Below are 12,329 nucleotides of genomic sequence, written 5' to 3' on the forward strand. Positions count from 1 at the left end.
AGACGACAGAAGAGAGGAGAGAGAGAGAGCGCGTTATTGAACAGTATGTGAGAAATCAATTTTACCATGTAAAAGGTAGTAACAAAATTTGGATCATTTTCACACCATTGTTTTCCGTACGAATTCGATCTTCACATCTAAATGGCCAATCAAACACTGGAAAATGATTTTTCATACGAAATCCATTTTTTTACTAGATTTTCCCACGTATCAAACGGACCCTTAGGTTTTGAGTGTTTGATTGGGTAGTAAGAAAATGAAGTGCCTTCAAAGTGGGGTTATTTTCTAATTTAAGTTAGGGTTAGGGTTTTCCAAAATTGAGTTTTAATGGTTTTCCGCCATACTCAGATTATGACAATGGGTAGAAATTTATTGATGTTCATGATTCTCATATACACGCCCATGATCAACTTCACGAATTTGTTTATGACCTAAATCTTATTCATTCTAGTTACCATGATTGATCAAATCCAAGGATGACTTCCCTCGTGACAATGTTATTGAGTTTGACCTAGATTCAATTTATGGCTATAAGTTAATGCAAGTCCATGGTTATTATGCCCAAGTGAGTTAGCATTGTCCAAGATCAAAATCACCATTTTGTTCAAAAATTGGTTCTTTGTAAGCCATTCAACAAATGAATTGCTCCGATAATTAATAATCATACAATCTCTAAAACTAGAAACAATTTATCTCCACCATAGAGTGAACTCCAGAAAGCAAATCCTAGACTTCAAAAACCCGATTTGAACCCTAAGGGCAAGTCCAATGTTAAAGGGCAAAACTCAATCTACTAAATTTTTGGACTAAAAGTAAGGATGACTCATAAGTCAATCTTCATTGATTATGTATTTATGCCGCTAAAACTATTTCAGATGCCCTAAAGTCATATCAAATCTTGGGAATAAAGATTTTGGTCAACTTGATTTGTCCTAGGAGGCATATTCGTTTTGAGTCCAACAATTGACTCTTTTCGTTATTGCCCATACTCTTCATTCCTCTCTCTCTCTCGTGCTCGTCCTCTCTATCTCTATATTTCTCTCTCTCTCTCTCTCTCTCTGTATATATATATATATATCTTTCTCTCTCCCCCTCTTTTGTTAATTATCTCTCTTTCGGTCCCTCTCTCGTTGTTTTTCTCTTTATCGATCTCTCCCTCCCACTTTTTTTCTCTTTTTCAGTTTTTTTCTCTTTATCACTTCCCCTCTCTCCTACTATTTTTTTTCCTTTCTCTCTCGCTCTTGAAGGAGATGCCCTTTGATCAATGTGCTCAATTATTCAAACAAGACAAATGATGAAGATCATCAAGTTTGTTTGTTTTAGGGATCATAATATTTAACTAGAAATCAATTACGATTTGCGGGTCACTAAGAGATGGCGGCTAATGACGATCAGATCCTACTACGGGTTACACATAAAAGTGTTGACTCAATCGGAAAGATCTAACTAGAAGGAATGGGAAAAATGATGCGGATTAAATCTGCCTAAAAAGCATCCAAAAGGGCGCGGGTAAGAGGCGGACAAAGGTAGCAAACCCCGAGCCAAATGGTGACCAAGCACATGGTCGGGGCCATGATAAGGTCGTTCCTATGTATCCTGGCTAAAAGCATTGCCTGACCAGGGCAGCCCCATGAAATGGGGTGCCTTGGGTGACCACCATAAGAGAGTCCTAGATGGGACAAATTTCTCATTTGGGAGTGCAACCAGTTTTGGTTTTCAATTTCTATTCCTTTAGGAAATCTATTTGAATAGGACTCTAACTTTAGATGTTTCTATAAAAGAATATGGTTTAAGCAGAAATTGGTGTGAGAAAATCTCATCAAGTTTTCTGTCTCTCTAGCTACATCAAGCAGAAGATAGATAAAAGAAAAGAGAACATTCTGAAGCTACCTATCTAGTCTAAAGACAAAGAATTCTCATCTTTACTGCTCAAAAGGGTTCTAGCTTACTCGAAAGACAAAAGATCAAGTCGATTGCTCAGGTGTTTCAAGTAGAGCTCTAGATCTTCGGGAAAAAAACAATCAGTTTAGTCTGAGGGAAAATGATTGAAGGTAAATCTCTAAACTTCTAGTTCATCTTTAGTTTTGGCGTGAGATCTAAGGCAACCTAATTTTAGATGTTTAGGAATCTGAGATTCAGCTTACAACATTAAAGGACACATAATCCAACAACTTTTGCTATCTCTCTTCTCTCTCCCTCCCTCTCTCTCTGTTCCGGGAAAGGAAAGTGTTCCCTTCGCCTGACCCTCTTTGTCTGATACAAAGGAGACCTCGAGAAGGGTGGCGAATCCCCCCCCCCCCCGAGGGTTTCATGGCTGACCATCTACGATAATCTTGATGGCTTCGACGAGGGTCTGCTTCCATGCGTTCTCGGTCAATATTTTGGCTTTTCTGACTTTGTCAAAACTGACTAATATTTGGCCTAACAGTTGTTCTTATTTATTTCTGAAGCGTTTTTAACACAAACTACGTTTTCTCACCCTAAACACATTGCATAAAACACATGTTTTTACCGAACAAACACTTACTTGTATCGAGCAGAATGTTGCTATAATTTATTTCAGACAATTTTTTGTCGTTCTTAAGCAATTTTGTCTCATGTAAATACAAACTATATTTTGTTACTCCATACATGTTTTGTATCGAACAAACACCAGTTTCTATATACAAACACAAGTTTATATCAATCAATTACTATTTCATAATGATCAAGCATTATTTAATATTGATCAAACGCCAGTTTGTATCGATCATTTTGGTTTATCCTGTAAAATAATAGATTAGTTGACAATTTTGTATTGATTAAACACCAATTTGTATTGACCCAAATAACTATATTGACGTTTGTTGTGTTTTTAGGCACTAGAACAAATTCGTTTTCTTTCAACAAAAAAAAAACATTTTGTTTGGTCCAAATGGCTATTTTTTTTCCTATGTACACCCTTAGTAAGAGCAACTCCAACCCCAACTTGTCTTGGGTCGAAAAGACCACTTCTTCACCTAAAATTTTCAGCCTCAACCCAGCCTAAAAAATTCAGCTCCAACCCCAGCCTCTCTTGAGGTCGAATATTTGAATTTGAAATTTCTCAATTTACTTAATAAGCTCGATTAAACAACATTGATTACAACTAATAATTGATTAAATTTTAAATCTACTTAAATACGACTAAACAACAATAGAAAGGGGTTTCTTGGGTCTCGTGGAAGACCAGATAAATAAGCGTCTTGCGGTGCCTTAGGCATTCTTGCACCATCTTCGTCGAGAGACCTAGCATCAATCATCATTAAGTTCACCCCATATTTCGGTTCTTGTATTCCCTCTCTGCTCGTATGTTTTATTCTTGAGCATGTGCAACTTTTTGTTGAACCTGTAGAGCTTTTTGTTGAATCCGTAGAGCTTCTTCAAGTGTTTTTACTCTCCGTTGGGCTTTCGTCTCTCTTTTTCCCAATGTCCCTCCATCGAAAATTTTGAAAAACTACTTCTGACTTCTTTGTTTTTAACAGTAGAATGTGTGGAATTTTCTCAAACTCCTGCATTTGCTTTGGCTTGTTTACGGCCAATTGGTCTTTCCTCCGATGGAATATTGATACTAGAATCTATTTTTCCGGATGTTGACTCTCCTGGCATGTCTGACATCCACTTGTTGCGTGTCATAAAAATTTTGTAAACATGTTGGAATCTAAAGCCTTTTCATTTGTGATTTTCTTTTTATACATTTTAAGTGCTCTTTGTAACTAAAATAAACAAAAATTTATTGTAAGTTTATACTATGAAGTCAAAAGATGGAAATAAAGGGATTAAAAATGTTTACCCGGTCATAATCGTTTTTCCCGCTTTTTGGAACTTTATTACTAGTCTCAAAGTAGAGATAAAGCTTTGATATTCAGAGTTTATCTTACTGAAACGAGATTTACAACTCTTGTTTGTATCGTTGATACTTTACATGCGCATTATATTCATCCGTTATTTTTTGCCAAAGTACTTTATATTTCTGACCATTTTCGACAACCGCATCAAATGTGATTTTCAAATAAGAATTAGTAAGTAAAATATCTTCACTTGGTTTATATAGTTCTCATTTAGTTATCTTGCTTGAAGTCGTATCTTCTTGCCCACAAGAATCATAAAAAAATCATCTAGTGTGGAGATGTTTCTTCGTCATCATCATCCCCTAATTCAACCGACGAGAAAGCAGGAGACAACATTTCCATAAAACTTTCGCTGAACATTTCGTTAACATCTAGGGATCTATTATAGGAAGATCGAAATTAAAGATTGAATGAGAAATATAAAAGAATTTGGAAGAGATTAGAGAGAAAGAAACTAAAAGAGATAGAGAGTGAAATGAGAAGAATGAATGGGTTCAACCCCTATTTATAGGAGTTTGACCCATTTCTAGCCGTTGGATTTGCTCAAACTGCTAGGGTTCATCCCCAACATGACCGTTGGAATGTCCCCAACGGTCATGTTGGGAACTTCAGCCGACCCTAAACCCGAAGTCGGTTAAAATGGTCGGTTGGGGCTGTGCACTAACCGACTGTGTTTGTACCTCCCCGACTAAGGCTAAAAGTTTGAAATTTTGACCTCAGCTAGCGGAGGTTGGAGATGCTATAAGACAATTCCAATAAATAGTGCATTTTCTCCTGTTTTTTATTTGAAATTGTCAACGGGTTGAAGGGTCCGACACTTTACACTGCTACTGAATCAATTAAATCAACTGAAATGAAAAACTAATACAATGGAATTACGATGAAAACAAAATTAAGTATGCCGGTTGCATCTCTATTGTCCCATTGGTTGGCTTCATCTTTGAGAGGTAGTCCGCTGCCTGGTTATCTCCCTGTACACATGGATGATCAGGCATTCTTCTAATTGGGTCCATAAGGATCTAATTTCACGAACCAACCGAGTTGCATGCCAAGGTGGATGTTTAGCCAAATACGATAAGAGCGACACTGTTAGAGAGGAATCAGTGGCAATCTTAACTCGTTGAAACTCAACTTGATTGCTAACTGTAGACCAGCCTTCACGCCTTGCAATTCATGCACTATAACCGAGACCCTATGTGTGCTAGAGGCTGTAGCAACCATTGGATCAACATGGTGGTCTCTCAAAATAGCACCAAAGCCCCCAACCTATTGGTCAAAGGCCTCGACTGTGTTGATAATAATCTGACCAGACTCTGGCCTTTGCCATTTACAAGTTTTAACTGCCTGTACAGTGAGTGGTAAAGTTAAGTTTCACAGGTCCAAAATTTGCCTAGCATTACCGGTTGCCACTATCTTTCGTTTCCAAGCCATTGCCTTTATTTTCACCTCACTAACCACTCCACATAAGACCACTTCATGTGGTCTACTTTCAGCTCGAAAGATACGATTGTTGCGCTCAGACCATATGTGATAGATAAAAGTCGCAAAAACTAGTCCTGCCAATCGAGCGAGAATCGAATTACCTCGAAAGGGATCCACATACCAAGTAATCTCTTCAGACCAGACTCCTCAATGGTTTCTGTTAATACCAAACATGACACTGACAGTACCATTGTTAGACCCTAAATGTGGCTAAAATAAGTTCAATGATTTTTATACAAATTCCCCAATTTCCTCGAGAAGGATTAAACAGGGCCAACTCGCCAACTCGGTGCTCCTTTTTGGCGGGAAAATATCCTTAAAGCCCACCTTCACTTGACCCATATCATTTTCCCTTTCTCTCTTCCTCTCTCTCCAAACCCTCCCATAGAAAATTGAAATCCCACCATTTCATGCCCTAAAAATGTTCGAAGTACTCGATTGCATACTTTACTTAACCCAGGCTTAGGTCATTTCTTTTCTAGGGTATCAATTTAGGGTTTTTAGCTTTTCGGTATTGGTTCGATCAAATTTCTCTCTAAAATTTTGGGGTTTCGCTAGGAATCTGTTCTAATAGAGAAACTGTAAATTATTGAAAACTTTCCAAGTTCGTTAAAATCTTCGAATTCGTGATATTATGGCTGATGTGTTTGAAGACGAGACGGAGCATACTGTGTCAATCCAGGAGTACCTTCAAGATGTTGAAGAACAAGAGTTGGTAAGTCTACTTTATATCTTATATGGGAATTAGGGTTTTACTAGCTTCCAATTTAAATTTTCAGTTTAGGGTTTTCTTTTGAAGTTCAAGTAAGTTGGGTTGGGTTAATATTTGTCAATTTTTTTTTTTTTTTTTTTTGATTTTGAAGGAAGCTGATTTGGTTTTGGGAGGAGATGATGGAAAAGAATGCACATACTCAAAGGGTTATATGAAGAGACAAGCTATATTTTCCTGCCTTACTTGTACTCCTGATGGTAATGCTGGAGTTTGCACAGCTTGTACTTTGTCATGCCATGACGGTCACGAGGTAAACCCTTTCCGATTTCTCGCGAAAATGCAGATAAATAAGATTTTGCTTAACATTTGACCTTAGGGCACTTGCTGGCTCATTAATATTTTCTACTTTCAATTGGGACCGGTACAACCAATGAAGCTAGTTTGAACATTTACTAGCTAAAAGTGTAAAACTTTTTTTGCTTCATGTGAGGGACATATTTGGAGAACCCGAAAAATAATACTTAGATTGGGAAAAGGGTTTCCTATCATGTTGGGGCACATGATAACTAAGGTATACAAGCTTTCGTTTTTTTACCTCAAAAACACTGGAATGAACGCAATCAGTGAGTGAAGTTAAACTTTGACTTATTAAATAGATATTAGTGACTTAATATGTGCCCATAAGACACATGTTAGGGGATCCCTAGAAAAATCAAGTAACTACTTTTTCTTTTTTAAAGATAACGACTTAGCTGTTTAAGTTTTGGCTTTCTCCTAATGGGAACGAGATTGGGCTTCTAGATTAACGCAGTTAATGTAGTTTCTATATTCCATTTATTTGTAAGAAGTCTAAAATGCTGATTAGTGACACACTAACACTATAATTAACATGTTCAGTATTTGATTTTTATGTTCCGAATTCTGTTGTATTTACCAAGCAATTGCACCAAATACTGCGATACGAATCAAAAGATAAAATGGACCTACATATATCACTTGATTTTTAACATGGATCGTGTGTATTGCTAGAGCCTAGAAGCTCCTTAGGTTTGATGTTATGATCATATTTTATAGGGAGCGGGAATCGTCTAGCACTCTAGCTTTCTCTTTTCCTATAATACTTATTACATTTTATGTACTACTTACAATAGAAGTTTATCGTTTATTGCACATTGCTACTTGCGTAAGATTGTGGAGTTGTGGACCAAGAGAAACTTCAAGTGTGATTGCGGGAATTCCAAGTTTGGAGAGTTCAACTGCAAAATCTTTGCAGATAAAGATCCTGAAAATTCAGAGAACTCATACAACCAGAATTTCAAAGGTGCATACTGCACATGTGGTCGTCCTTATCCTGACCCAGATACTGAAGAACAGGTGGAGATGATACAGTGCTGCATATGTGAGGATTGGCTGCATGAAAACCATCTGGGGCTTGACTCTTCTGACGAGGTGGGTTTCTTTTAGTTTTTCTGTTGTCTTCTATAAGTCAGAAGTATTCATTGTTGGTTAGGTTTCGTCAGTTATCTTTCCTCTCATGATATCTTGGTTTGGCTGGGGAGAAATCCACCGGATCTTCTACTGTAGATAAACTGTATATTTGACTACCATTTATCTTGCTTGCTGTAAGAATATCCTATGATACAGCTTCAAATTTTAAACTCTGGCCTGATCTATAACCTTTTACATGGAAGGCTGTCTCTAATTTGGTGGTCTCTTCCTTAGACCTGGTATACCCGTTGGAATTAAAATAAAATCCACATTAGGATCTTTTATTGAACTATACAAGTATGTTGTGTTGAGTATTATGCATACCAGTTCACAGCTTCCTCCCCTGGCCAGATGGCAACCTTTTTCTTTTCTCCATAAGTCAAGGCATAATATCTTGCATTCCTCAGTTCATGGATCTATATTGCAAGACTATAAACATTGTACTCAAGATTTATGTGCATCTCTCAGATACCAAGAGACGAGGAAGATGAACCCTTATATGAGGATTTTATTTGCCTATCATGTGCATACAAGTGTTCTTTCTTGAATCTTTATCCTCCATCCATTTGGGCTCAAGTGAAGCAATGTGAGGCTCCATCAGGTGGTGAGAAAGAAGCGAATATATTGGGTACTCTCGAAAATGGATCGTGCCACCCTCCTTCAGGTGGTAAGAAAGAAGCAACAGTTTTGAAGATAGATGCACCTCCAATCTGTATACCCTCCTCCGACTCTTCAAAAATGGCATCTTCGTTCACTCCTACTGATTCTGAAACTGCATTATCTCAGAAGACTCAGTTACCTGGAGAAAATTCCGAGGACAATCCACTGTTAGCGGAATGTTCCAAAAATGCTGGTTCAGGTTGCGAATGCGCTCTTGGAGTTGATTTGCGAGTTGCTCCAGTTGTTTTAGAGAAGAAGAAGCCCATGTTTCTCTCCAAAATCTGGAGGGATCTTCTTTGCAGGTGCGAGATATGCGTAGAGATTTATACCCAAAAGAGAATTAGTTTCTTGGTCGATAAAGAGGATACAATTGTGGAATATGAGAAGATGGCAAAAGCGAAGAGGCAAGAAAAGTTGCAACAGGAGGAAGGAGCTGAACTAAATTTTCTCAACAAACTCGGTCATGTTGAGAAAATTGAGATTCTGAATGGCATTGCAGATATGAAGAATGAGCTTCATTCTTTCATGGTATGTTCAATCTTGTCTTATTTAACAAAAAAAAAACAAGAATCAAGGACATCATCGGTATATTCTCTGTATATATTCTTGCATAATATCGAGACTAAAAGAAAATGTACTATTTTCTTTGCTATTTTAGAAACTCATCTAAATCATTATAAATGTTTGTTTCTGCAGGAGTCGTTTGACCCATCGAAGGCAATAACGCCCACTGATGTTCAACTGATCTTCGAAAATCTTGCAAAGAAGCGCCAACGTCTTCAGTAAGACTTCCCTTGGTCCCTATTTGCATCGTCGTCATACCAATTTATCTGTTGTTTTGTTGTTGGTTTTAGACTTCTACATGAACTTAAAGACGCTAATATGCATATATAGGTTATTAGGTTTGAACAAGGATTTAAGTAAATAAATTACTTTTGAGTGTTGTCTTAGTTAAGACTCAGATGCAATCTTTTACATCTAGAAACTCAGTTAATTAGGTTTTTTTTGTTGGATTGATGTGGTTGCTAGTTGTTACCCTATTGATTCTTAACTGGTTGCTTGCTTGAGTCACTGCTGGTAAGTTGCTCTCTGGTTCCAAACATCCTCCAAATCGATGTATTGTGTTTAGTCACTTGATCAAAGAAAATGATCGGTCGGTTGAAATCTAGATTTGTTTTAACCTGAAGCCCCAAGTTCAATGAAGAATCAACTTGCCATGTTGAAAGGAAGTAAGTGATTTTTTAGGGTTAAGGTAAACCCCCCCATATGGATAAATCTGAGGGTATCTTGCATAAGTGGTTAAGTACCACATTAGATACATTGGAGTGTCTTGGAGCTCTTATCTTAGTAGTTTGGCTCTAGAAGCCGTGTTAGTCGGGAAGGTTTGCCTGCGTATCCATTCCTCGATATGGGAGTTTGAGAATTTTGACTACCTTGGAATAAAACGTATTAACATTTCAGAAAAGAATATCAGAATCTTTGTCATATCGATTAAAAATTAAAAGTTGGTTAATATAGACAAAAGTAGTAGGTTGCAAATTTCCACCATATAAATCAAAGTCTCTCATTCTAAGTTTGTCTAAAATTAGTCCATGTTTTCTACAAGGGTTTTTATCTGCATCTAGGACTTGTATCTGTGGTCAATACTGTCCCTTTACCAATTCATGAAACTGAAAATGTTACTATTGATTATCATTTTTATAAAATGTTGATGTTAGTATCACCATAGGTATTGATTATAGAGATCATTTTTCATTCATGTAACTTCATTAGATGGGCTATAATATCTTAATTTACATAATTATATTGTCACGAGTTTGCATCGAATTGTCATGTATCCTAAAGATAGGTGGAGTTCTAGTTTTTTTTTGTTGAGATGGTGGAGTTGTAGTTAGTAATATTTGAAATGAGTGACCATTCCATAGACAAGTCACTTATTTGAAGTAGTGACAATCGGTCCTTAGAAGTAGTGAGAAGTACTTTTTTTTTTGTTAAGGACAGTGAGAAGTACTTGAACCTTGTTATCTTCATTTGTTTGAGAATGAAAAATGAGTCTTTTGCCATGCCACAATCCCAATTGCATGATATGCGCGGACAAAATTTAGAGAGAGAAAGTATAACTCTCTTTCTTTCTAAATCATGCCGTCTACATTTTCGCCTAATCAAGCAGAGTAACATTTTTATTTGAGTATTTTTTTAGTCTTCTTGTTTTACCTTTTTCACCTATTCACATGGGGAATGATGATTAGGTAGGTCAAAATTTGAACTAACAATAAGAAAAAGAGAAGGAAAAGTAGGAGTCAATGGTCAATCTCATGCAGAATTTTATTTTATTTTATTTATTTTTTTGTTGCAATCTCAAGCAGAATTGAAAGGCCATTGATGATTTGTTGAAGTGATTTTTGTGGGTGAGATTATTTTTCCTTTCTAAATATTTATTACTTTATTTAACCTAAAAGAATAAATTGTATTCTTGATTCTTTGTACTAAGTATCACGTGATTATATTTAGTCTCAGCATCCTACTACCAGTTTTATCGTAGAAATAAAACATATCCATATGAAATTAGTTCGTATATGCTACTCTACTGTATAGATCGACCTTGTACCTTTTGAGATGAACCCACAATGAAATAATATAAGTTGCAATATCAATAAGTTCACAGGTGATTTTGAAGTTCGAACTTACTTGTATTATATTTATGTTCTATTGTAGAGAAATATTCTCAACTATTATTGACAACAACCAAGAAAAATAATTGAGGCTTTTTGTCTTCCTAGGGCACTAGATATCAAAATAAGCTCAAAAGACACTGTTTCCATGTGATTAAGGGACAGACAAACTCCATTAAAATAGTAGACAACTTCACACTCTACATTGTTCATGTTGGTTTCTTACTTCAAATCATTCATTTAGTCTAGCATGAAGATTTAGGATTCCTAATATATGTAGGAAAAAAAGACTCAATTTTAATTAATTATTCATTTTATTTCTAAAAAGAGTTGAAAATCTACCTAATCTTAACTATAAGTACCCACCCTTCCCTCTCTCCTAACACAATTATCAAGCACTACTCTAGGAACCAAAAAACCCACTCATCATCAATCCAAAAGTGGCTTTGAAAGTCTTTGAACTTATGGGCAATTGTGTGAATGTTTATGAAAGAAGAAACTCACATGAAGAGAAGATAGAAGAAGAGAAAAATGAAGATCAAGAAGTAAGTGGCATGGTAAGTAAATATGGTACAAAGAAAGGTGGGTTTAAGAAAAATGGTAATAGGATTAAGATAGTGTTGACAAGAGAAGAGTTGGAAAGGTTCATGTCACAAATAGGAAGTAAAGGAGGGAAGATGCGATTGAAAGATATTTTGGGAGAGCTTGAGAAAGGAGGGACAAGGAAAGTAGAAGAAGTTGATGCAATTACCAAATGTTGGAAACCTACTTTGGAGAGTATTATAGAGAGTTGTGAAGTTCATGAGATGGATAGATGATTATTGATGAATCAATCTTCCAAGTTCATCCTCAACTTCATGACCCAACTTTCTTTTAATCTTGATTAATTAATTGTTCAATTTTGTTTTAGTTGTTGGTGTGTTGTGTTTGAGAAATATTGAACTTCATTTTTGTTTCCATGAGCCAACTTTTTTTATTATACTTTTGTCCTCTTTAATACTTTATTATTCTCATGATGACAATGATAATTAATTGATTTATTTTTGAAAAGGTTATTGAAAAAGGTTACCACACATATCATTGATTTGGCCATGATTGTGGTTCAATAGTCTGATTAAGACTACAAGGAAAACTGACTCCTGAATGTCTGACAGTTTGTTTTGGCTATCATGTGTGTTTAGATATCTCTTCTGGTATCCAAATGTTTTTCACTCCGGAGTAATATTACCTGCCAAGACAAAGTGAGTTTCACACCCTAATGCGACTTCAATGGTCAAATTTAAGAAAACTTATTAGTATAAGATGGAGCTGAATTTGTCAAAAGATGAATGTGAACAATATCATAACTACAATAGCAAGACAACAACCAGATATGAATCTAACTGTTATTGGTATTGGTTCCACCTGTGGCACCATGTCCCACTCCACCATAAATACCATTGTTAT

At 36.2% G+C, this 12,329-nt stretch overlaps 2 protein-coding genes across 2 annotated transcripts; both read left to right on the forward strand.

Moving 5' to 3' along the window:
- Positions 1–5,606: 5,606 nt before the first annotated feature.
- LOC147544884 (uncharacterized) lies at positions 5,607–9,196 on the forward strand. Its single transcript, XM_086637639.1, has 5 exons — positions 5,607–6,066; positions 6,215–6,373; positions 7,252–7,512; positions 8,020–8,739; positions 8,908–9,196. Exons 1-5 carry the CDS (start codon positions 5,986–5,988, stop codon positions 8,995–8,997), a joined length of 1,311 nt encoding a protein of 436 aa, XP_086493765.1. The 5' UTR covers positions 5,607–5,985; the 3' UTR covers positions 8,998–9,196.
- A 2,151-nt stretch (positions 9,197–11,347) lies between these two features.
- Positions 11,348–11,701, forward strand: LOC147544885 (uncharacterized). Its single transcript, XM_086635768.1, has one exon. The coding sequence runs from the start codon at positions 11,348–11,350 to the stop codon at positions 11,699–11,701; it is 354 nt and encodes a 117-aa protein (XP_086491894.1).
- Positions 11,702–12,329: the final 628 nt, after the last annotated feature.

Source organism: Eschscholzia californica, unplaced genomic scaffold, assembly GCF_041429995.1.
Source record: "Eschscholzia californica isolate CP2 unplaced genomic scaffold, dmEscCali1.0.p SCAF_4, whole genome shotgun sequence".
Classification (NCBI taxonomy): Eukaryota; Viridiplantae; Streptophyta; class Magnoliopsida; order Ranunculales; family Papaveraceae; genus Eschscholzia; species Eschscholzia californica.

Coding starts and splice junctions, on each gene's coding strand:
- LOC147544884 (XM_086637639.1), top strand. CDS start 5,986: ATGGCTGATGTGTTTGAAGACGAGACGGAGCATACTGTGTCAATCCAG. Junction 6,067..6,214: donor ATGTTGAAGAACAAGAGTTG/GTAAGTCTACTT, acceptor TTGATTTTGAAG/GAAGCTGATTTGGTTTTGGG. Junction 6,374..7,251: donor CATGCCATGACGGTCACGAG/GTAAACCCTTTC, acceptor TACTTGCGTAAG/ATTGTGGAGTTGTGGACCAA.
- LOC147544885 (XM_086635768.1), top strand. CDS start 11,348: ATGGGCAATTGTGTGAATGTTTATGAAAGAAGAAACTCACATGAAGAG.